Below are 25,247 nucleotides of genomic sequence, written 5' to 3'. Positions count from 1 at the left end.
CACATTTCACCTTTGACTTTGGCAAACCACTAATCAGCACCAATATGTAGCAATCTGGTCGAGTGACTAAAGACTGACAACCCATGGCGTGTCTGTCCCACCATGACACCCTCTTACACTGTGACGAGAAAGCCAGCCAGCTGGAGATCACGGGCCAGGCTGTGCTCTACAGGGTGCTAGAAAGTTTGTGAATGATTTAGAATTGTCTAAAGTCTAAAATGTTACTGGAAGTCCACATAAAATGTATTCCTCATTCACCTATTCATCAAAATGAACCAACACTGAACGTCTTTGTTGGGTAAAGGATGTGACCACGGAACAGCAGTGACTTAAACCCAACATTTATGGGAACTGCTGAGCAGATCAGACACACACATCAGCTATGAGCAATTTAGACCCAATTCTCCTTGGAGAAACCCCTTCGGTGAGCCTGCTTTTCGCCACATTTCAGGTCCTGCCACAACATTTATATTGGATTAAGTTTTGGACTTTGACTCACTGCGAAATGGAAAATTTCTGCCACTTAAACCATCCTGTGGTGGACTGACTTGTGTTTTCAGCGCCGTTGTCTTGGTTTAAGACCCACCTTCTGTTCATGAGCACACGCCCTGCCTCACCCCTGTAGAATTTGCTGGCGCGCTGACAGTTCTCTCACTGATGTCAAACCACCCTGGTCCCAAGGCTTCAAAACAGCCCCAAACCATGATGCATTGTCAGAGAAAAAGGTACCAATTTGTACCTTCCAAGGTACAATTCCTGTCACTGGGCTATACCCCAAAGCGTCTGCCTGCTGTCCCCTAGTTGTACATAAATGTACCTTTCAGGGAGTAGAAATGGACTCCGGGAAACATTTGTGTACCATTGGGGATAAATTAACGTAGTTTGTACCTTGCGGTACAAAACTCTAGCAAAGGTGTACGCTTTTCTGTGACAGTGTTGTGCTTCCACTGTGCTTCACTGTCGGGATGAGGTTCTAATGCTGGAGAACAGTGTTTGTTCCTCGCAGAACATAAATATGATGGTATAGGCCCGATTCACACTCAGAACATTCTTCTAGTAACAGTGGTACTGAATTTTCTCCAATGGTACATTATCTGCCTGACAGTGGATTGGTATGGCACAAAGTCTTTAGATATCGGTTTCTGAACTTTTCCAGCCTGATGTATATCAGCAACTCTTTTTCTGCGGTTGTCAGAAATCTCCTTTGATCAACACATGGTATGTATTCACAAACCTTTGCAGTGAAGACCAAACTTTGATACTGAAAACATTTTTTTTTATTTTAAGAGTATAGCCAGCAAAAATCACACCTGCATATCATCCCACTTCTTGTCAGTCCTGCATCTAACTATCCCCTTAAATGAATAAAACTAGGAGGTTTTGTATTTTTACTGAACCACGTACATATTGGTTCATTTCTCTGGTATCTGTGTGCGTTTGGTGAGTTGCTGATGAGTCTTTGCTTTGCATGTTCACACGTCCTTGAGTTTTATTAACGTAACGTTCAGCTTTGACGCTGAATGACAGACGATGAAACAGTAGCCGTTTTGTGGGATTTTATCGCATAAATCTGCAGTAGATGTTTTCATTAGAAGCATTTGGCTGAAGGAAAGTCTGTTTTACCTTGGAGGAGTTTTCCTGGTCGCCGAGAGGGATGGCAGAAACACAAGAGAGACGGAGCGTGAAAGTCAGAAGGTGGATAAAGGGCATTGTTAGTAGCATGTGAGTGACCTGAGATACCACAAAGAAAAATTCAGGGGCAGTACTCACTTCAGAATGCTCTGGGGTCCACTGGAGAAGACAAAAACAAGAGAAGAAGGATGAAGAGGAATGAAAGAGCAGGTGAAAGAGGCAGTGCAGCATGCAGAAACAAAATAAAAAAAAAAAAACGATTGGCGAGCCACAACAAAGCTGTTAGGTGTGTTCACAGCGCACAAAAAAAACAACCGAAGCTATTAATCTTGGATGCCAAGCTGGAAGGACAACATGGACACCAAGGAGAGGAAATCACACCTCAGAGAAGTTTGTAAACTGAAATTCTGATCTCTCATCACCAGGGGGCGCTACAGCTTTGTTAAAATCCAGGCTTCATAAATACCAGCTTTCATAGACGCTGGTGTGAGTTACATGTAAGCTGGCTGTGTCGTTCTGGAGATCATTACGAGCATTTAAGCACAAAACACCCGTCTTGAGGCAGAGGTGTGGAGAAGCAGACAGGATGTGCTGACAAGCTGTGTTCATGACTTCTAAGAAACACCCGTACTCACACAACTTCATATGCACAGATACTCAAGCACAATCCCACACCCACAGACTCACTGCAAACATAATCTCACCTTAAAAGAGATTCAACACAGATATAGACTCAAACATACTCGAACATAGACTCAACACAAGCACAATTTAATACACTCATAGACTTGTTACAAATAATGTCACATACAATCTTATTCACTAAGCGCATTCAGTCTCTCAATAACTGCACAAGCATTCAGATAGTTCCTGATTCTATCTGCTACTACTATTGTGACCAAGCAACCCATGTGACCCATGGCAGCCAATGAGAAGCCAAGCCGCTGATGACACAGCAGACTACATGGCCTGCAAAGGGACGGGCCAGGGTGTTCTGTGTGGGTCTGAATAGAAGGCCTTTCTGTACCAGGCCGATTAATCTCCTACTCCAGCCTTGCCTCTCAAAGCTGTGGAGCGCCCCCTTGTGCGCATCGCTCGCATGTGTATTAGGACAACTGCACACGTGTTACAGTACACGTCACAACACCCAACTGCACGGCCACTGACTTTGTGATTGGAGTGTAGGCCTTTCAGGCGCAAGGGGACGAAAGACAGAGAGAAAGAGAGTGACAGAAAGAGAGAGAAGAGGGAGAGGAGCACAGGTCAGTCAGGAAATCACAGAACCACGGCTCGGACCACCCATGCAGGCCCCAGGGAAACCGCAGGCTCAGACAGCACACGCATGCCAACTCACGCCAAGGCCAGGCCCCTCCCCACCGCCGCAGGCCCGCGGGGCGCCACACTGTGGCAGCTCTTCAATTTACAGCCCATCTCCCAGCAGGCTGCTGGTTTGAAAGCTGGACAGCCGCCGTTGCTGTACCACTGAGAAGTGCTGTCCGCCAGCGTTCATAAAGTGTAAATTACAGCCTGCCTTTCTAAAAAACTGGGTTAATGAGGTGCTTTCAGCAGACCGGCTGAAAGCAGGAGTGGCTCGTACCGAGGGGAACTGGGTCTGGTTCCTCATGTTCTCCTACATGCAGATGGTCTTTGGCTTACAGCACACAGGAGATTCCTTTCACGGGCACGACAGCTGTTTCCTCCGGCATCTTCAGGAGGGAGGGACACTCACAAAGCCCCCCCCCCTCCCCCCCACGCCCCCCATTATGGCATTTCAAAGAGCTGGCGGGATTGGAAGAGAAAGCAATACTGTTTGCACTCCTGGTTACGCACCATTAAAGGGTCCATAGGGGAGACGGGGGAGCTGAAAACCCGGGAGAGACGGAACCAGGAGGTTGTAGCTCTGCCTTTGGATCTGGAGGCCCTGTGAACCTGGCAGCCCTTCATATCCTGAAAGGTCGGCGAGGCCAACGAGGCTGCAGTGTCTAATTTAGGACGTCGCTAGCGGAAGTCAGTGAAGCAGAGAGGATGTGTGCTTCACCACTTATCAAATCTGTTATTCCTGACCGGGAGTATTTTGTTAAAAATGTACAAAAACGAGTCCCGAAGGTGTCCCTGTGCTACAGGAGAGAGACAGACAACATGTGAGCACATGACTTGTGTGTGTGTGTGTGTGTGAGCATATGGTTGGATTTTACAGTACATGTCTGCATTCCAACAGCTGTAAGATATTATATTAACAATGGCAGGATATAAGGGACAGAGGTTTCCACGTCTGACAGCAGAATGGAATGCAGCGGACACGACAAAGTGCTACCAGGAGGACCCCCTCACCTGGGCCGACCCGCCCGCTTACCGGACTTTGAAGGGGGGGAGTCACACAGAAACATTAATAAGAACTGAAAACTCCTTCATTCCGATGTTCATAAGATTCCCTTCCTCCACTAATATTACCGATTTATATTGTAGTGTGGCAGATGAACTGCAGGGCGGGCTAAGACCTAACCTTAACCTCGAGCCGCAATATATTCACCCACATGCACCCCAAGCAGCATCTCGGCACTGGAAGCGCCATCTGCTGGATATAAATTTAATGCCGTACGCGTGCACAACTAGAAATGACCGTAAAACCAAGAGGCAAATGTCTGCTAAGAGCATTAGTCACGTAATGCGGAGGCAGGAACCCTATGACATGGAGAAAGGGCCCCAACGGACTGAGACCCGCACATGAATAGTGCCAGAACCTCACAGGCCGCAGGCAGCGAGCGGCTGGCCCCGGCAGCAGAGCTCCAAGGTACGGCGAGGACACAGGGAACTGACCAGATTGGCTCGGTGCCACAGGGACCCGTTCTGAGTCCAATCCAGTTTTGACTGGTTCTGTGTCAATGATGCTTCATGAATCAGGCTCCCTGACCCCAAAAATGTGGAGTGGGGGCGGCATCTGCAGGTGGGGGCCATGGTGGACAGGCTCCACCTCCCTTGGTGGGATGCCATCCAAGACAGTGTGGGTCTACAGTGCTGCCAAACTGTCAGCCTCCACAAATGCACCATCCAGAAAATCACTAGTGCAGCAACCTCTTACTGAGAAATGCGATGCATGAACGCATGGACTCAGCACGTTGGCGGCCCAGCAGAATGTCAGACATCGCAGAGGGGAATCAGCGCCATGCTGCATGTTCACGCTGTCTGGCTCTCGTTCTTCGCGTGGGATTATTATGGGCTGCCAGACAGCCTTTTGGACTGCAATAAAGGTTCTGTTTCTGAAGAGATCAATGCCAGTCAGATTGGTGGACTTGTCAGGAAGACGTGTCCCTGTCTGCAGTGGTATCGCAAGGCAGGAAACATACCTGGGCTGATGGACGGTGCCAGCAGGTCATGTGAGAAGGAAGCAATGTGAGGGGGGGTGGGGTCACAGCCAGGGGGCGGGGTCACAATCAGGGGGCGGGGAGAACGACACCTACCCATTGTGCTGTATGGCTCCGCCCTGGCTCTCCAGCAGGCCCCGCCTTTGGCCCATGGCCACCTCGCAGGCATTCTCATTGGAGTAGAGGTTGATGGGGGTGTTGTAGACGGAGGGCTGTGGCGGCACCGGGGTGGAACAGGGCACTGTCACCCTGGCGGGTGAGCCAGGGGACACGTGCAAGGGGGAGGAGGAGGAGGAGGAGGAGGCGGAGCCAGTCCGGAATGGAGGCTGGGGGGGAGGTCCCTGAGCAGCCGTGGCAGGGGTGAAAGCGGAAGATGCAGAGGGAATAGAAGCCACATAGGCAGCTGGCGCCAAGATGGAGCCGTTGGTGCTGCCACTGCCCCCGAAGGGACGGGCAGTTTTGTTGTGGGCGGCGCCGGGGGCGGAGTTGGTGGGCGTACAGCTGGGTGGAGCCGGTCGGGTGATGGGCACGGGTTTAACAAGCTCCAGAGGCTCGTCCTACATGGGGGGGGTAAACACATGCAGGGACCTCATACACACATGCAAGGCTGTCATTTCCGGCTGGCAAGGACACGTGCTGGGTAACGTGTTGACACTGCTATGGTTAATGGCAATGCATCATGGGAGAAGAGCGACAAACATCAGCACCGGCAGTCAGACGTTAACTGTGGTCCTAGCATGCAACACTTCCACCAACACACAGTGCAGTGTTGCCACAGTGTGACGTCATTCTGTAGAAACCTAGTGATGTCACTCTGTGTTTCCATGCCAACATTCCTGCCATAAAGAGCATTCTTCTCCAGCTGTAGGCCCTGTGGCTCCATTTTACATTCCAGTACCACATTTACTATTGAGGGTAATGGACGTAACAGCGGCTGAATATTTCACTGATTACTCAATCAGTATCTGTCATTCCATCTGTATGTAATCCCACCCAATAAAATGTATTTAGGTTTACGGTAACAGAAGAGCCACGTACCTTGGCTGGAGCGATAGCAGCAGGAAGGCTGGAGGCCCTGTGGAAACGAGAACACCATGAAAGCTTTCTCAGAAACCTGATACCCATGCCAGCACCTGTTACTTTACTCCACATGTAAATCCAACATCCTCCAGCAGAGGGCACCAAACCGCCCAGGCACCACAATCCTGGAAATGAGGAAACATGGGGGTTGTCATTCGTTATCTTCCTTTTAACTCTGGCAGATTGATCCATCAACTGTAAAAAAAAAAGACACCGAAAGATATCAAAAAAAGTGAAGCCACCACAGGTCAAGCGCCCCCTCCTGGTTCGCTGCAGTACAACTTTTAGCACTACCCATCCGCATGTGTTTCAGTAGCTAAACAGCCGACATTCCACATCACTTTTCTCATCTAAACCGTCTTTCCATCTACAGTGCCTAATTCGAACCATCAGTATTCCCTGTGCTGATATCTGCAAGTTTTTGTTTTCCCCAAAAAGTACCCGCCATCCGACAAACGTATTCAGTCAAGGTATTTTTGCTTCATTTCACTGGAATGGAAGGCAATGAAAGCACGGTATCTCTGTTTTATACAGCCAATGGGCTGACGGGGGCCCCCTTGTGGTGGCCAGGCCCATAGCAGCCACTCAGCTGGCTCTCGCCTTGGCCAGGCCCCGGGTTACGGCACAGTGTGTACTTGTCAGCCTTCGTGAGCGACGCTATCAGCACTGACGTCTGCCATCATTCACACTCCGCAATCCATCGCAACGCATAACAAGTCCCTGACAACAAGAATGACAGGACGAGAGATGAAGTGGCAGGGACAAGGACAGGTTCAGCTCCCTTTATTTGTCACTCTGCTTCTCCCCTGTGGGGATCCCCTATCTCCCCCAGGGTGACATTTCAATGTGCCCTAGGGTCTATTGGACTGAACGCTCTGGAACACACTATCAAGTCCCAGAAATAATTCACGCCCCGTCTTTGGCCCGTAACCCCCCCCCCCCCCCCCCCCAAATATCACGCTGCCACATCCATGACTGCCACACTTTGCATGAAAAGTCTTGGCAAAAGTTTTGGCAAAGGAAACGCTCTGAAACACTCAAAAAAAATGCTGAAATACTCGAATTTGATGTGTTGGCTCACTTCTACGCAGTGATTCTGCATCATGGCATAAGTGAATTGAAATTGCGAAAAGCTGAAAAGCTGTGTGTTATTAAAAAAACATTTTTATCTGGAGGTTAAGGAGGGGCATGTGAAACAGCACAGAAAAATACAGAAAAATACAGAAAATCTAAGCATAGTGCAGGTAAAGACTTGACCCAAATCCTCGGAACCAACGTTTTCTACTGAGCACTGTTGGGCTTGCTGCCACGACGAGGGGCAGGACTAAAGCTCACTGCCCGGAAAAGCCAAAACAATCGCGAAAAAAAAAAATCACACAGAATAAGCAAAATGATCCTGGTTGGGCTTCGGTAAATTCTAGAAATGACGCGGCCCTGAGAATTACGATCCATGTCCAGTAAAGTTATGCTTAACACAGCACATAAATTAAATTGCGATACGCTCACGGTGACGCCTTCAATCCTTCCAGTGTTTTCCTGGGACCTTCCCAGAATCCTCCGGGTGACGTGCCCTCATCCGCCACCACCCCATCATGTGCCCATCTGAGTGGTAAGCAAAGGCCCAGCTCTCTGTCAGGTGGCCAAGCTGGGAAGCCCTTTTTGAAACCCGGAGTTTTTGGTTCCTTTCCTCCGGCTTCTGCCATTCCTTCCTGCCTTTTTCTTTACATGTCTTCCTTCCCTGTGTCACGCACCATTTTGTATAAAAGAAGCAACAATGGACTGCTGCACACTCTTATTGAGTGCCTTCAGGCAGCTCTGCTGTGAGAGGCGCTATATCAACATAAACTGAGTTGAACTGAGCTGAATGTTGGGCGCAGACACTGCTGATCCTCTCAGGCTATGAAGGCTTCTCCCCAGAGCTCCTGACCTACACAAAACCCCATTATTCCCCGTAGTTCGACGATGCCCAAACGCCGCAAGCAAACCCAGCAAAAGTGGCCTTTTAACCTCTGCATCTGACAGCTGTTGTTCTGCCCCCAGATGAAACCACTTGGCACCCTAATGCCCCCAGTGTTACGTGATGAAGTCTAGACAGCCTCATTTTTCTCCCATGAATCACCAGCACCATCCCGCTGTCCTCCCATGGGGGGGGGTCCTTCCCAGGCCCCTGCCTTATTAGAGCAGGGCAGCAATTTGCTAATCGCACTGCACAATTTATGTTAGAGTATAGCACACCAAGGATGGATGTCAGCGCCCCAAACAGAGCCTCAATGGGTGATTTGTCCTTCCTGACAACCCCCCCCCCCTCCCCCCCCCCCACCAAGTACTTGTCTGTCAGCTCAGCAAGAAAGAATGACTCAGAAATAGGTTGTTTTTTTTTGTTTTTTTAAGAGAGCAAAGTATAGGAGGGGTTAACTCAGTGTGCTTAAAATAGCCCCTGTTTAGACCCCCCCTGCCCCATGCGGAGTGGGGTGAGGGTCAGACGGAGTGCATGCAGACAGGAGCCCGAAATGATGCCCAGGACTCCAGGAAGGAATGTCAGGAAGCAGGAAAGCACCCATGGAAAAGGGGAGAGGCAGTGGGTGGTGGGGGCAGGGCAGGGTGGTGGGGGCAGGGCAGGCTATCTGTAACGGAGCCCCAAAACTGTCACGGGCACCTTTTATTCCCAGTACATGGCAAAGCACTGCATCTTGTTTTGCGCGCCTGATTGGATGTTTTACCCAGAATCCTCTGAGTGCCACTGCGTCACTGGAATACCCACATCTCCCCAGCCCCGCCCAGGACCCCCACACCCCCCCGGGGCCGTGGTAGCTGTTTCGGTCTTACCACAGTCCTTCCTGTGTTATTCTTCTGATGTCAAGCTCCAGCGCATTAGTTCATGGGTTGCTGACTCCTGCATCGCTGACACCGTGCCTGCCCCAGGTGAGCGTCACTCGGGAGAGTGTACAGAACTTTCCAGCAAATTTTGTTCTCGGCCCAGCGTGATGGGCTGGGTCCTGTGTGCTGGCGACGGCGGCTCTGTCCGCGGGTCACGGCCCAGACTCTAGCTCCTGTGGTATTAGCTGCCCGTCGCAGAGCATCCACATGCAGGAGTGCAGGGTGACGGCATAGTGTATGTCTCATGGCACTGACATTAATTACCCAGCATGCCCCACGTCTTGTGAATTAGTCAGTGGAAGAAATGTGCTCATTCAAGCCACATGGCAGCACGGGTAGCCATACAGAGAGCATCGGATGAATCTCCTCCCACCCCTCAGGAGAGGCTCGATGGCACCCCCTACATGCTACTTCTGGAATTTCTCATTGGAGCAGCTCTAAGCTTTCAGTTGGCTATTCGAATACATTTTGGGCTCCTTTTGAAATCCCTACATAAGCTTTCTAGAGCGCGGCACATTAAATCACCAAACTTTTTTTTCCACCTTTTTTTGGTATGATGTCCTTCTGTAGCCATGCAAGCCCAGCTTCTGAAAATGTGCTGTGGATCATTCTCTGTCTGAGTGCAGGGGAGGCACCTTCACACCAGACAGGAGAGAGTTGATTGCAGAGATTTAAAGAGAAGCGAAACTCAGCTCTATAGAATGGGGCTTTCTGAACAGAAGTAAAGGCGACGTATGTCTTCAAAGCAAAAGGAGACAGAGATGGACAAAGAAAACCCAAATAAAGGCAGAGGAAGATGAGAGACAAAACCGAACTAGAGGAAAGTGAATGAGGAAGATGAATGAGGAAGATGAATGAGGAAGATGTGCACTAGGAGAAGTAAAGAGCCATTCAGCAGCCATTTCAGTAGCTAGGCAACACCAAAGGCCGTCATGGGAGAAAACATCCGTAATCAAGTTGTTTTCAAGTCAAGATAACGTGCCAGTATGTTAATTATTACCCTGCAACAGCAATTACCGACACTCAAAAATATGCTTTGTTAAGCCAAAACAAAATCCAGCCCGACTGCTTATTCAATTCAGGGTCACAGAGAACCTGAAGCCATATTGACAAGGTAGGTGACGCTGAATGGGATGCCAGTCCATCACAAAGCACATCAGACGCACGGGATGCCAGTCCATCACAGAGCACATCAGACGCACGGGCAATTAGGAGGCGCCGGTTCGCCTAACTGCGGGCTCTCTTTTGCCACTTGTACAAGTATGACTACAGGTACATTGGAATGCTTTACTTTTTACATATTCCCCATTCTCTCTTTTAACACACACACGTTTGACAGCAAAGTATGGTGTCGGAGGACAGAACCGGGCCATTTATCCATCGCCCCGTAAGCATTTCAGGGATTAAGGGCCTTGCTCAGTGGCCCAAAGGTCATGTGATTAGCCTACTGAAGATGGGATTCGAACCCGTGATCTTCCGATTACAGACACACATTCCAGGTGAAGTGACGTGACTAGATAAACTAAATAAAAATCAGGTAAAATCTGCCAGCATGATGAAGATGGGATCACAGTGGGTTCCTGCGTCCCTCGTCGAGGCCTAAGTGACCGGAAGCTGCTGTTATTACTCACAAACTTGTATGATTTTCACATACCTCACGCAGCAGCTCACGCAGCAGTAAATTTCCAAAACAGCCCAACAAAGCCTCACAAAAGGTGCCCTAATAGGGCCACACCTGTAGTGTTTACGTTCACTCCGGCTGCTATGAAACAGCATTCTTTTTAGGAAGAGATGTGACCTGTTCTGAGATTCCCATGTTCTAATACGGCAACCTCGGAAAATAGCCCGTTGGAGCCTGGAGGGATTGCTGCAAGAATGTAGATCATAAACTCATGACTTTCACACCACGTATACATAGAGGGCGGAGCTGGAATTCCAAGTGAACGGGGTCACGACACGGGCACTGCTGGGAGGGGAGCTGAGGTGCCGTTCAGAGCTAGTCAGCCGACCTGTCATCCTGCCTCACCTGTTGCCCTGCTTACGCATTCCCAGAAATACCGGCGCACAGGCTACAGTCCATCGTGAAATTCCACCAAGACCCGTCTGAACCACAAATCCCAGGGGGCTGTGCATCAGGGACAGCAATGGTGGAACGTGACCTTTTGGTGACCACGAGGGTCTTTCGAGGCTCTGTGATGACTGATGCAGACAAAGATAGCAGGTTGGAAAGGCTCTATGTTACAGGCAATGGCTTGTCGACAGGCTTGTGGGAGTTTTACTTACACAAAAATGTTCTGAGGGCAGAATGAAACATGATTGATTAAGAGAGATGACCAATCAGACTGTAGAGGAGGTGGGCCAAAGAAACTGATTGGTTGCTAACACCTCTTCTACTTGCTTAGACCCACCTCCCCTGCAATCTGATTGGCTATTTCTCTGAACCAATCATTTTTCATTCTGCCCTCAGAACATTTTTGTGTAAGTAAAACTCCCATGAGCTGTCAACAGGATAGAAGAAAAGTGGCAGGCGGCTGAGGGAGGGATATAAACAGGACAGAGCGCGGTCAGAGTGTAAGCTAGGACAAGGGAATGCGGTGAGATCTGTTGTTTCTTTTTACTCATCTGCACCATTTCTTCATCCAAAACACACTCAAGACTTAAGTCAGCTTAAACGAAGTAGTTTTCCAAAGCAGATGTCGCATTATTCACCAATTTCTCCTTAAACAGCTAATTTAAATTCCCCGGCTACCCGGAAACCTGAGTTTCCATGTGTCCTTCTGTGCATGCGATCCCAGGAATGCCGGGAGGCTGGGGCCTTTGGTCAGGAGCACAGACAGGAAAACCAGGACCCTCCTGGCCCAGGATCTTCACCACAGGTAAACATCCCCACAAAATAGGGGTCACGCAAGGGCCAGGCGAAACCTTTCAGGCCTGCAGCTGGAGGCTAATTGCGGTAATTAGATATTTATTTTTCCTGATGGTCAGGTCCGATACAATGGAAAGAAGTGGAAACTGCTTTCTGGCCAGGAATACACTGGGCGCGCTCCGTGTGCGTTCCCTGGAAGCCTGAACCGGCACGGAAAATCAAAGGGCTACCCAGTGCCAACCACGTGAGGCTCTTGTGTCTTAAAATGCTTCAATAGGAGCCTATGGAGGCAATGGGCATAAGATTTTGCCACTCAGAGAGAGCATTATTATGAAGGAAACTCTGGATGAATCCGCTTTTCCGTGGTGTGTGGAGTAAATTCCATGACACACGACTTCCAAAGGGCTGAAAAAAGCGTTTAGCTCAGCCTGATAACAGCCTTGGCTCAGCTATAATCACTATGGTAGGGAAAGGCTCCACCAAATCACCTCATAAACACCGAGTGCAGTGCCTTTAATCAGTAACAGGAACGGAGCCTGGGGCAACTGCTGCAGCACAACTTTAGAGCGAAACGGAGTGACCTCCCGGTTCTCTCACTGAGCCCTGACCTCTTCCTGCTGTGACCATCCAAATCTCCGGTGGCATCCTTGGGTTTCCCATGATGCTTCGTTTTCTCAGTACCAACAGCTTACACGCGAGCTAAATAAAACGTTTAGAACCTTCAAACAGGGCTGCCTCCAAAATATGAGAGCAGAACAAGACTCACTTCAAACAGAATCCACACACTGATGGTGGCAAGGGTTGGAAATAAAATGCCTTTATCACCCAAGCATCCATAAGGAATGAAGAACGAGGTAAATATCACCATGTTTAGGCATAATGCCGGGGGGAGTGCTGGACAGGATTCGCATGAACATATGATGAATGGAGAGCAAAGATGGATTTAATTACACACAGAGAGGAAAAAGCAGAACCATGAAAAAGACAAGAGCAGTTGAATTGGGACAAACCTCCTCGCTATAAATTTCTGGGTCGGTTCACACACTGTGCCCTGCTCATTCTCGTGCAGATGAAAAAGCTGACTCAAGAATTTGGTAATGCTTTACATTAACTGCACCTTCATAATGCATTCATAGAACATTCAGTGCACCTTCATAATGCATTCATAGCACATTCAGTGCAGCTTCATAATGCATTCATAGAACATTCAGTGCAGCTTCATAATGCATTCATAGAACATTCAGTGCAGCTTCATAATGCATTCATAGAACATTCAGTGCAGCTTCATAATGCATTCATAGAACATTCAGTGCACCTTCATAATGCATTCATAGAACATTCAGTGCAGCTTCATAATGCATTCATAGAATATTCAGTGCACCTTCATAATGCATTCATAGAACATTCAGTGCAGCTTCATAATGCATTCATAGAACATTCAGTGCAGCTTCATAATGCATTCATAGAACATTCAGTGCAGCTTCATAATGCATTCATAGAACATTCAGTGCAGCTTCATAATGCATTCATAGAACATTCAGTGCACCTTCATAATGCATTCATAGAACATTCAGTGCACCTTCATAATGCATTCATAGAACATTCAGTGCACCTTCACTTATGAAGATGCATTTATTGTAAAGCGTTACATTGACTTTGAGGATTATACCTTAGTTAAGTTTATATGTGCATGCTTAACCTTAAGCCCAAACTAAACCTGTACAAGGCCATGAGCAGACATTAACCAAACCCATCCATCCATCCATTTTCCAAATCGCTTATCCTTCTGGGTCACAGGGGGTACGGAGCCTATCATGGAGAGAACATGCAAACTCCACAAAATAATGCTTATGGACATTAAACCATAGAGGCTCAGTGACACCCAAAGATGTAGGAGAGTTTGATATTGGGGGGCGGGTGGTACAACCCTAACAATTTACATGAAAAGGTCTATTTATAGGCAGGAGGAATGAGGCCAAATATAATTTGGCGGGGGACACATCTCCCCCGTCCCCCTGTGTGCTACATCTCTGGTGACATCAACCAAACCCTTGGACACAGGGTCTCCAGTCCCACAGAGGTCGAGGAGAACCTCTAAGCAAACCCCGGGAGGTTCCAGGTGATTCCGCACACTGATCAACTAGTCATCTTTGGGGCTTGTGGATTTTCTCCACGCCTTGGGTCTGCTGCAAGACCTGAGGTGAACTGTGAACCTGAGGTGGCTCTCTTCATAGCAGCTTACATAATCACGCAGAAACCAAGCAGTTCGTTATAGAGTCTACAATTTTCTCCGCCTTCAGAAGGCGAGTGTGTTTTCTGTCAAACGCAACCAGACTCAACAGAGAAGGCTAGTTTCACAGCTGCGTCCGTAGGTGTCACTTTTATATCTCAGGGCCTGAAACGCTAGCAGTTATGCGCCAGGTCAGCGTGGAAGACGTCTGTTTTCGCTCAGCTTAAGTCGGACAAACTGACTCACTAACTTCTCACACGTTGCTTAAACATACGTATCGCTCGCCCAAACTCCTGGAAATAAACAAAGAACCTTAATACACTAACGAGCATGCACACAAACAACCTACTAATTGCCCAAATAAGTTACAGGTAGAAAAATACAATTCTAATTATTCCCAGTTCAGTCCAGTTATAGAATGAGCTGTTTAACAAGCAGCTGTGGTATTTTACTGGTAATACTGTTTATTTGTTGAGCAGATACCACTTCTTTCCAAAGTAGCATACAAGTGTGGAAAACATGTTCTCAGAGGACCGGAGCTGCCAGCATCCTGCACCACTGGAACTGTCAGAGACTGTGGACCTTATACAGGCCCAGCAGTATGACTATGCCTGCCATGGGATTTGAGCTCACAACCTTCTGGAAACAGGCACAGACCCCCAAACCCACTATGCTACATACCACCCAACGAAGCTGAGCACTTTGAGGAAAGTTAAAAAAAGCCGAATGCTTATGGCATTTCTCAGTGTCTTTATTAGGGTTCGCAGCCCTGCTGCCACCTGTTAGCAGTTTTCCCAGAGCAAAGGCCAGCGGGGTCACCTTTCATCACACGGGGGCCAACATTTCAACAGACGCATTCATTCGCTCAAATAAATTCTCCGTGCCTCTAAACTAGTCAGCTGACTTCCAGTTTCGGCACTGGGATTTCATGGACGCAACCCCCCTGGTTCTGTGGGATTCAAAATGGCTGCCGTTTTACACATTTTATACTTGAGACTTTACAAAGCACCTGGAAGCAATTATATTGTGACATAAACGCATTAAACGGGAATGGATGAGGGAAGCCGGCGTAAAAGGCTCCTGACAAAGCCTGCAATGAAACGGCCGCCTCCGCGTGGCCTGCGAGGCCTGGACGGCCCCGGCATGATACGAGGAAGCATCACTTCCTACTTTTAGACACCCGGATCAGCACAACATCAATGAGCTAAAAATAAAACAGCTTCACTGACCAATAATGTGGTGTATCTGAGCACTTTTCCATCAGATCCAACACCCACTAGACAAACAAACACCTTTACCCTAATGGGGGGTGGGGGGGGTCAGATGGATTCAGCCTACTCTGTCTGTCCTTCCATCCATTCATCCATCCATCTATCCATCTATCCATCCATACATTTTCTGCAATCACTTTCACAGAGAGCCCGGAGCCTATCCCAGAGGCTACGGGCTCAAGGTAGGGAACAACCCAGGATGGGGCATCAACACGGAACAGAAGTCGTTACCGCCATCTTTGTTGCTATAGGGACGGCCAGGTTACACGTACACTTCAGGAATGCAAAATGGCTCCAAACTAGGCTAACTGTGCAAAAAGGGCTGACGGACTCACCCAAACAATTCTGGGTCGTGCAACCAGTCTGGGTCTTCAAAACTCACTAAAACACCACATCTGGCACCCACGCTAACGAGGACCTGTTTCCCAATGCACACACCCTCTGGCCACACTACAATCCATGCCGCCATCCTGGCTAGGATGTGGCAATCGGCTACCGTGACGATAAGCCAGCGTCCCGAGAGGCCAGACTGGGCTCTAGGCAGAGAATTCAGGAGCTCCTGTGGCCAACGGCCATGGGGCTGCATCTGCACCCAGCTGAAGCACCCGCCATGTCCCCCAAAATCATATCCGAGTAACGGCGGATGCTAGGCTAACTAAATCACCTCCGGAGCCCACAGTGACATCTGCCGAAGGATCTCCCAGCCTCCCTAGCTTCGGCTTTCCCCTCCATAAATCAATCCGGGATCCAAGCAGCGGGAGACAGCTGGCATGTGTTCAGACGCAGCTTGCAGAGGAGGTGTAGCCGGCACACTTCATGTGGCATGTGGGGTGCGTGCGTGTGTGTGTGTGTGTTTGTGTTCCCCACAATTTAATGAAAACCGGTTATTTTGACATTGTGTGGACCATTTTCCAGGTCCTCAAAAATATCTGTGAATGCAATCAAAAAACTAAAGGTCTCGTATTTTGTTTGGTTACTTGTGGTTAAGGTTAGGGCTGGGGGGGGGTTAAGGTTGTCATGTTGGGATTAGAGTGTTATCCTTAGAAATGAATGAAGAGTCCCCACAAAGATATAATTACAAACATATGTGTGTGTGTGTGTGTGTGTGTGTGTGTGTGTGTGTGTGTGCTGCCAAGCCCTACATTTGATAAGGCCAGCTCTTCTTGGCAGGCAGCAGGAGAGTCTTCTCTCTGTTTGTGTTTGCAACCGTTACCTTGGTTCCAAGCAGCTCTTTACCATAAAGTCGTGCAGCTTTTGCAAAATGATATGGCACTGAACGATCCGTAAACATCTCCCTGCAGCCTCCCTGCTACAGCGCGGCGTTCATTAATCAGACAGCCTTCGGGACACATTCGCATAAATCCACCTGAAAAACTGCAACTAAAAAATGAAGTGTCATCAACAGCATCGGGGAGATGTATTGGGGACATTGTTAATCACTGGAGAACCTAAGTGATCCCATTCCTGGGCTTGAATGCCCAGGCAGCTCTCAAACACATACAAAATCCAACATCAAAACACACAGTGTGACAAACACATTGACAGGCGTGCACATCCCAAACCATACCACACACAGCGCACATGCAGACCACACACAAACATACATCCAGGATACATTTTGATGACGTGATAAGCCTGGGGGGTGGGAAAGCTTGTTGGGTGGTTCAGCCTCTCCCAAACCCACTTCGACAGCTGCTCCACCATCTACCACAAACACCTGCACTGCTCATGGTCCTCAACACAAGCGCATAAGACCGGCTCTATTTACAGTCAGAACACATCCAACCGAAATCCTGCGAAAACAAAAGCAAATCTTTAACTTGTTATTTTCCGATATACCAGTAGACAGACACAGAGAGGGCTCCATGGGGAGGCATTGTGGTAACATCACTCCCCTGCTGACGCACTGAATTCTGGGTACACATCTTGGCGATTCGTTTTCTTGCCCAGTTCCAGTAACATGACCCCCTGGATATGTAGCGGCATTGTGGTTAAAATAACACAGGCGATGCCATCTGCCAAGGAGTCCTCTCGTAAATCACCAGAGGCGTTCAGAGCACTGCCAGCAGCCCCCACGGCACAGCGCTACCGTCGTGGTGAAAGCTGGCGCCAACCGCCAGCATATCGATCAAACGCTGCTTCTCATGTCCGCCTTGTTGCCCGGCCACCGCGTTCAAAAGTGCAGGGTTAGGGTCTAATTTCTCCGAGACCGTAGAGAAACCGGAGCTAACGTGGAAAAAGTCTAGCGATCCCGTGGAAAATCACGAGACAGAGAACAAACATGACAGAACAGAACAGGATCATACACGAAGCTCGAGTTTATACAGCAGACCGGATAGCCGGTATTTGCCTCGACAGCTGGGTATCAGCAGGCAGTAGAAGTGAGTAGGGGGGCAATGACCAAGTCCAAAACATTGCCAGGGGGTCATGTTACTTCGTCATATTCACTTTATCACTTGAAAGGTCCCCTGTGACATTATCTGTTTGGCTAACTTTAGCATTGGACAGCATGAAACTTCCCAAGAACATCATTAAGCACCTGGAAGACAGATCTCCAAACACACCTCACGCTGTTAATAAAACATCAGATCTGCAACATCTGCAACCGTCCAGGGCCTTCTTCCATTCTCTGAGTTTCTCCGCACCGTTTCCCTCCGTCCATTTCACCATGCTGTCCCTTCCCAGAAGCAAGTCCCCCGGCCTCATTTCCACGTGTGACAGCTGCCACCGTGCATTTGCCTGCGAGTCTTTTTGTTTGGACGTTTTTGTTTACATTGACGACATACGTTAGATGGGTCTAGAAGGGCTATAATTAATTTCGGGCCTTTCAACTCAGATGAGTTACTTTGGTAGTACACATGCATTGGCTTTTGTGGTTAATGAGCCATGGGTTATAATAACAAGAGCCAGACTCAAGTGTAGTGGAAATTCTGTTGTACCCTTGAGAATTGTCCTAAACTTGAATAGTCTGGTAAACACACAACATTCCCTGGATAACGGCTTCCCAAGCAAAGCATTGACAACTCCGCCCAGACAGGTCACATTTCTTTCCATTTTCTGTTGCTGCACAAAAATAAATGCCCCAAGCAGTTGAATTTCCCACCCTCACTTTGTTTTCCTCACTGCGTTCCCAAGCCTTTTGACATCATTGGCGAATCCATTCTCACTTTCTGGCGATAAATGCATCACATTCCGACAAATGTGTTCCAGACACTGTGTATCTGGGATTCTGGTGGAATCCGAGAAGTATGCAAGTCACTCCGGGCTGTGTGCTGACAAAGTACCCATCATCTTACGCAAACAGCTAGTGATTTTCAAGTTGTGTAACCGCGATTTCACATAACCGGCATAATTTCCAACCTCAAATCACTCTGTGAGACAGAATGACAGGAATGAGTGCAGGTTTGACAGCTTCAGCGAGCCCAACTCTTTGTCTGGTATCGACTGTAGGCGTCGCAAGACTGTGCCCTCTGAACACCGCCTCATCTCCATCCCACCGCAAGCTACTCTCGAGTTTTAGACATCCACTGAGAGCAGGAGAATAGACACACTTCCTCACGCTGTGTTACCTGAAGGTCACCCTTGACTTCCTACCCGTGCCCCAGTCCCTCAGCTCCGAGGTGGAACCAGATAAAGCCTGCATTTTAGAGGTCTGCGAGTTACGAAAAATCCCTCCAAGAGGAGGAAGACTGAGTGAGTCAAACATTAATGGCACTCCTGGATCTTGTTTTGGTTTTCCCATCCTTTCGGGGTCTCACAAATCTCTTAATGTACCGTGAACGTCAATAGCCAAGTTCCCGTGGCGAGCATCCTGCTGCGCGATAATAAATGAGTTTATGGAGACAGTCAGTCAGTCTTCCTGCACTAACTGCATATGCATGTTCTGCTTATATAAATTACGATACGCAACCATATTTCTGATTAATATGGATTATACAGCCTGTGTATTATTTTTAGGGCCAGTGGAGGAAAAGCATGACAGGTTTTTAAAATATATTACAGGATATACAGCTGTGGCCAAAAGTTTTGAAAATGACACAAATATTAATTTTCACAAAGTCTGCTGTCCTTCATATTTTTGATGGCAACTTGCACAAACACTAAAGATGCTATGAAGAGTGATCAGATGAACTGAAACTTATTGCAAAGTCCCTCTTTGCCATGAAAATGAACTTAATCTCAAAAACCCCATTTCTACTGCATTTCAGCCCTGCCACAAAAGGACCTGCTGACATCATTTCAGTGATTCTCTCGTGAAGGTGAGAGTGTTGATGAAGACAAGGCTGGAAAACACTCTATCATGCCGATTGAGTTATAATAGCAGACGGATGCTTTAAAATGGGGATGCTGCTCGAAATCATTGTTCTTCCTCTGTTAACCATAGTTACCTGCAGGGAAACATACACAGTCATCATTTCTTTGCACAAAAAGAGGCTTCACAGGCAAGGATATTGCTGCTAGTAAGATTGCACCTAAATCAACAATTTATCAGATGATCAAAAGAGAGAGGTTCAATTGTTGTGAAGAAGGCTTCAGGGTGACCAAGAAAGTCTGTCTTCTAAGGCTGATTCAGCTGTGGGATCGGGGCACCACCAGAGCAGAGCGTGTTCAGGAATGGCAGCAGGCAGGTGTGAATGCATCTGCATGCACAGTGAGGTGAAGAGGATGGTCTGGTGTCAAGAAGGGCAGCAAAGATGCCACTTCTCTCCAAGAAAAACATCAGGGATAGACTGATATCCTGGAAAAGGTACAGGCATTAAACTGCTGAGCACTGGGGTAAAGTCATTTTCTCTGATGGATTCCCTTTCTGATTGTTTGGGGCATCCAGAAAAAATATTGTCCAGAGAAGAAAAGGTGAGCCCTACCATCAGTCCTGTGTCATGCCAACAGTAAAGCATCCTGAGACCATTCATGTGTGGGGTTGCTTCTCAGCCAAGGGAGTGGAATCACTCACAGTTTTGCCTAAGAACATAGCCATGAATAAATAATGGTACCAAAACATCCTCCAAGAACAACTTCTCCCAACCATCCAAGAACAGCTTGGTGATGAACAAAGCCTTTTCCCACATGATGGAGCAAAAGTGATAACTAAGTGGCTCGGGGAACAAAACATTTTGAGTCCATGACCAGGAAACTCCCCAGACCTTAATCCCATTGAGAATTTGTGGTCAATCCTCAAGAGGCAAGTGGACAAACAAAAACACACAAATTCTGACAAACACCAAGCATTGATTATGCAAGAATGGGCTGCCATCAGTCAGAATTTGCCCAGAAGATGATTGACATCATGCCAGGGTGAATTACAGAGGTCTTGAAAAGGAATACTGACTCTTTGCGTAAACGTGTTGTAACTGTCAATAAAAGCCTTTGATGCTTATAAAATGCTTGTAATTATACTTCAGTATACTATAGAAACATCTGACAAAATGATGCACAAAGACTGAAGCCGCAAACTTTGTGAAAACCAATACTTGTGTCATTCTTATTGCACAACTGCATACGCTTATGTTCATTTCTCAAAACTGTTGGCTAAAAGTGAATTATCAAGCCACATGGTAGCTTCATACAGCACTTCGGCTGTTGAGTACCAAGCTAAGAGGGACACTGGTTACTCGTGGTCCATAAAAAAATGACTGGGTCTTACCAAATTATATTCCCACCATATTTTGGATACAGCTGCTTCAGATATTGCATCTCATGAATTAGGGGTCATGGACGTCTGAAATCTTCATGAAATAGCTGTGAAAGACAAATGACCTCCGCATGGAGAATCAATGAGAACTGATCTTGGGGAGTCTCTTTCAGTCTTGCTGAAAGTGTATATATTACCCCCAAAAGGACACCATATCACATTCTAAAACCAAACAGCTGTGTACCTTAAATTTTAGTGCCTGGGACTCTGATCCTATGTGACCATTTCCACATGGCCTTCCACCCCAACCATGCCATGTACACCTGAGCTCACCTCAAAACTAAGTACTGGTTGGCAAGTCAAGATAATGAACCGAAGGACGACCTGATGTCTTTGGCAGACCCAGCACCGGGAGCTCAATAGCTGTAAGATATTTATGCATCTCTTCACCTCTTTCCATGCTTAAAACACAAGGCGTATCTTGTGCGTACTTCCCCTTGAGCAGCCAAAGTGTTACTCAGCAGCCGAACCCTGTGCGCTCTCCTCTCTGCTAAGCCAAGCCTTAGGAATGGAAATGGAACTTTCTAGTAAGCTTTGCTCTTCGCACCACTGTGACATAAATATCATGACAACCTCCTCAGCCTGATTAACCTCCTCAATTAACAGAGGAAGAACAATGATTTCAAGCACCATCCATATTTCCCCAACTTCACTAAAAAGTCAATAAAGTTGCTCCTCAAAAAGGCAGAATTTTTCCCCATCAAGGTTTCAGTCAAGAAATTCTCAGACGGTTGAAAGCGCAGAGTATGATGGAGGTCCAAATACCTGAACTGGTGAATGAACCAGCTAGAAGGGCCTCATCGACTGCCCATTAAAATGAAGCTTTTTGTCATTGCGCCCTGCAGTTTGCTGCAGTTTGAGTCTTGCTGTTGCAAAACTCATCACTGACAGGAAATAAAAATCATTCAAGAGCTCCTACTGCTCCAGCTCTGTGCTCCACTGGGAGGTTGGAACCAGTCACTAAAGCGCATAAATATAGCACCATAGTGCAGCCATCGCCCAATGTCGGCGAGGACAGGTGTGTGGGACCATGGCTACAATACTATAGAGGACCATAGCTACAATGCTAAAGAGGATCATGGCTACAATGCTAAAGAGGACCAATGCTAAAGAGGACCATAGCTACGATGCTAAAGAGGACCATGGCTATGATACTAAAGAGGACCATGGCTACGATGCTAAAGAGGACCATGACTACAATACTAAAGAGGACCATGGCTATGATACTAAAGAGGACCATAGCTACGATGCTAAAGAGGACCATGACTACAATGCTAAAGAGGACCATGGCTATGATACTAAAGAGGACCATGGCTACGATGCTAAAGAGGACCAATGCTAAAGAGGACCATGGTTACAGTGCTGAAGAGGACAATGGCTAAAATGCTGTGACTCTGTCCTAATATACCTTTTATTTTCGGTGATTTTTGCAAGACATTTAAAACTCTGTAATCCCTGAAGTATTCCTATAATTTACTGCCTGCCTGTAAGAAAAGGCTGATGACTTTAGCATGGAAACTCCCCAGTTTATCCTTTTTAACGTTTTTTTTTTGCAACTGCGGATAAATAAGGAACATTTCTGGTCCATTTGAAAACTGAAGAACAGAGCTGTTAGCTGAGGGCAGGTACCGTGAATGGCAGCTAACAGAGAGACTGGACTGCGGCTTCATAAACCAAACAGACACCTTCTGTGAGACCTTACTGCTGCGATTTGTACTTGGATAGGTCTTTAGAAACATAAAGTTGCCCTAAAAGCTTTTAAGCACACTGAAGTCCGCTTTGCACAGGTCTTAGGGAGTGCAGAACGCTGGAGTGTGTAAATCTCTCAGGCCAAGAAGCGCGCTGCTCTGCGTAGGAGTGCTGTTCCTCCATGAACAGACAGCTTGCTGTATATCCTGCCTTTCTGCCTGGAGTAGCTGTCTGTGGCCTGTACATAGTTCCTATTTGTGCCAAGGAGTCTCACGTTTAGACAGCGTTCCCCTCCCTGCATTCAGTATGCTCTGCTTTGAGCCCATTGTTGCACGCATGGTCACATGGTGCCAAGCAGAGAAACCAGAGACAGAAGGAACAAATCTTCTAAGGTCAGATCAAGTTAATACAGCGAATATGCAGTGGTAAGCTAATCTTATTGACTGAAGCATGAGGAACATTTTCCCAACACCTGAATGAAGAGCAGCTCCCACAACGTGGAAGCTACCGAAGACACATAGGAACCGGAAAACTTACTTCTGCAGGGTGAGGTTGAGGTTGCCTGCACAGGCCTTGATCTTGTTCTGGGCCTCCAGGTGGTTCATGCCATCAGTGGAGATACCATCGATGGACAGCACCACGTCTCCGACGGCAACATTCGCCTTGGCGGCCTTGCCCCCATCTGTCAGCTGTAAAGATACGTTACCATGGTGAGGGAGAGTCCCCCTGGATCATACCTGCAGGTTGTAGATTATTATCCCCAGAGATTATTAACCTTTGCTGAAGTTCAACATTGAACTTGAAAAAGCAAGGACCTGAATCTGAAACAGATTAATGACTAAATGCAATGGAATATTTAACGTTTTGGGGGCAGACTGCCCTGGAATTACATAAATAAATCTCCTCAGTCCCAAGGGTCTCTTCAAACCAACCTACTAAGGAAATCAGTTTGGTTGATGCACTTAACACAAACTATTTACAATAATGCACTAAAACACTAACCAAAAAGCTACTCTGGAAATGATTTCACAGCATTCCAGGAAGAAATGTCAAAATGCGATGAATGTTTTGCTTCACTGTGTAAGACTCTGCACCTCCCTCTCTTTAAGTCTGAGCAGGTCTTCTGATGGAGGAACGTGGTTTTAAATATGCATGTACGAATGAAGTACGACATAGTGAAGGCAGGAAGATGGGTAGTGGTGACCAGACCTTGGAGCTTGCTGTTGGTTGGTCACAATTGGTCGATGCTTCCGGGAGGGTAGGTTAAAGGTTCACCATTCAACCAATCAGCAGCGAAAAGTAAATTAAACATTAAACTGAGAGGGATTCAAGTTCCACGTTCCATCGCAGCTTACCATTACAGACCCTTTTCATAACTTCTCTAATAGAACCACAGAAATACAACCTGGTATTTCCGACAGTGACTTTAATCCAGAATCACGCCTCTTTTAGCCACTTTTAAGGAAAATCAGTTGTATGTTTCTATACAAATCACAATATGTTTCTTTGTAAATCTGTGTATTTAACCAATACAGCACATACAACATATGACTGGCTTAACAACTTCATTTTTTAAATAAATATCAGACTATGACAGTTCACTTAGTTCACTTGGAATAACAAAAGAGCTCTGTAGCTCTTATTCCTTGCAAACCAGTTCCAGTTTTAAGCAGCCTTTCCATGGAGGACAGACAGTTGAATCCTGCCTGTACTTTAGTTTGTTCCAGCTGGCTGATGTACTGGCACATACATGTGTTCTAATTCCAATACAGATGGCTGTACAGAGCCATAGGTGGTCAAAAGGGATGTCTGATGATGAATAGGAGTCTAATTATCCAAGGGGCCTGGAAGCCTGCTGAGGTAATTAGTGGAATATTGCTTTTTCGAGGCTCCCAACTGCACTGAGATCTGTTTCAGTGGTGGATTTACCTTTATCCCCCTGCACCTACCAACTAAAACAAGCAGCAGAACGTCCAGCCACAGTGCTCCATGTGAACATGGCTTCAGATCTGGGGCATCCATAGAAACAGCTGCAGCCTTTGCTGTTCCATGCAACACAACTTCAGACCTACATGTTCTGCACCATCGCGGCTGCAGCCCTCAGTGTTCCTCAGAAACAGAACTTGAGGCCTCAACATTTATTTTTCCTAAAATTTCATTTGATCTGGTATATGCAGAAGTAATTAAAGCTGAATATGTCTCCTAAATAAACATTAGAAAAATGCATTAAAATTATTAACAGGCACCCTACTGGTCAATAAAATAAACAAATAAAACCTGCAATATTTTTTGGGGAGACCACAAAATATAAGGCACAATTGCCAGATGAGTGGAAATGGTGCGTTTCCTTCTGCTGTGTGTGGTTTTGAGTAGATTTCCTCGGTTATAGACGTGGATAAATGATGAAATGAAGAATCTACATGACACATGCCACAAATGACACAAAGGTATCTTCCGGAAGTTCATGGGATTTCGTGGAACAAATGGAATATCACTGCTCTACTAATGTCCCTCGGTAAGCTATCGTAATCCAAAACAGCTTTTCATA

The 25,247-nt window shown here is 47.2% G+C and overlaps 1 protein-coding gene and 1 long non-coding RNA gene across 10 annotated transcripts in view; one reads left to right on the top strand and one right to left on the bottom strand.

Moving 5' to 3' along the window:
- The window catches only part of pdlim5a (PDZ and LIM domain 5a), a 68,675-nt gene that overhangs the window by 17,402 nt on the left and 26,026 nt on the right, over window positions 1-25,247 (bottom strand). For 3 of the 9 annotated variants that reach the window (XM_048984758.1, XM_048984759.1, XM_048984760.1), the window contains exons 3-7: window positions 23,237-23,388; window positions 6,033-6,069; window positions 5,091-5,551; window positions 1,771-1,791; window positions 1,624-1,638 (exon numbers count right to left, since the gene is read on the bottom strand). In XM_048984758.1, coding sequence (XP_048840715.1) covers window positions 1,624-1,638; window positions 1,771-1,791; window positions 5,091-5,551; window positions 6,033-6,069; window positions 23,237-23,388 — 686 coding nt within the window. Of the gene's footprint in view, window positions 1-1,623; window positions 1,639-1,770; window positions 1,792-2,799; window positions 2,820-5,090; window positions 5,552-6,032; window positions 6,070-23,236; window positions 23,389-25,247 lie in introns of all 9 variants that reach the window. The other 6 variants (XM_048984763.1, XM_048984766.1, XM_048984761.1 and 3 more) reach the window with 6 other exon arrangements.
- On the top strand, window positions 11,472-12,041 carry LOC125713696 (uncharacterized). The gene is made up of 3 exons (XR_007383633.1): window positions 11,472-11,545; window positions 11,747-11,827; window positions 11,937-12,041. It is a non-coding gene; the product is annotated as an uncharacterized LOC125713696 (long non-coding RNA).

This window comes from Brienomyrus brachyistius, chromosome 2 (assembly GCF_023856365.1).
Source record: "Brienomyrus brachyistius isolate T26 chromosome 2, BBRACH_0.4, whole genome shotgun sequence".
NCBI lineage: Eukaryota > Metazoa > Chordata > Actinopteri > Osteoglossiformes > Mormyridae > Brienomyrus > Brienomyrus brachyistius.
This window is presented reverse-complemented; position numbering and strand designations above follow the sequence as displayed.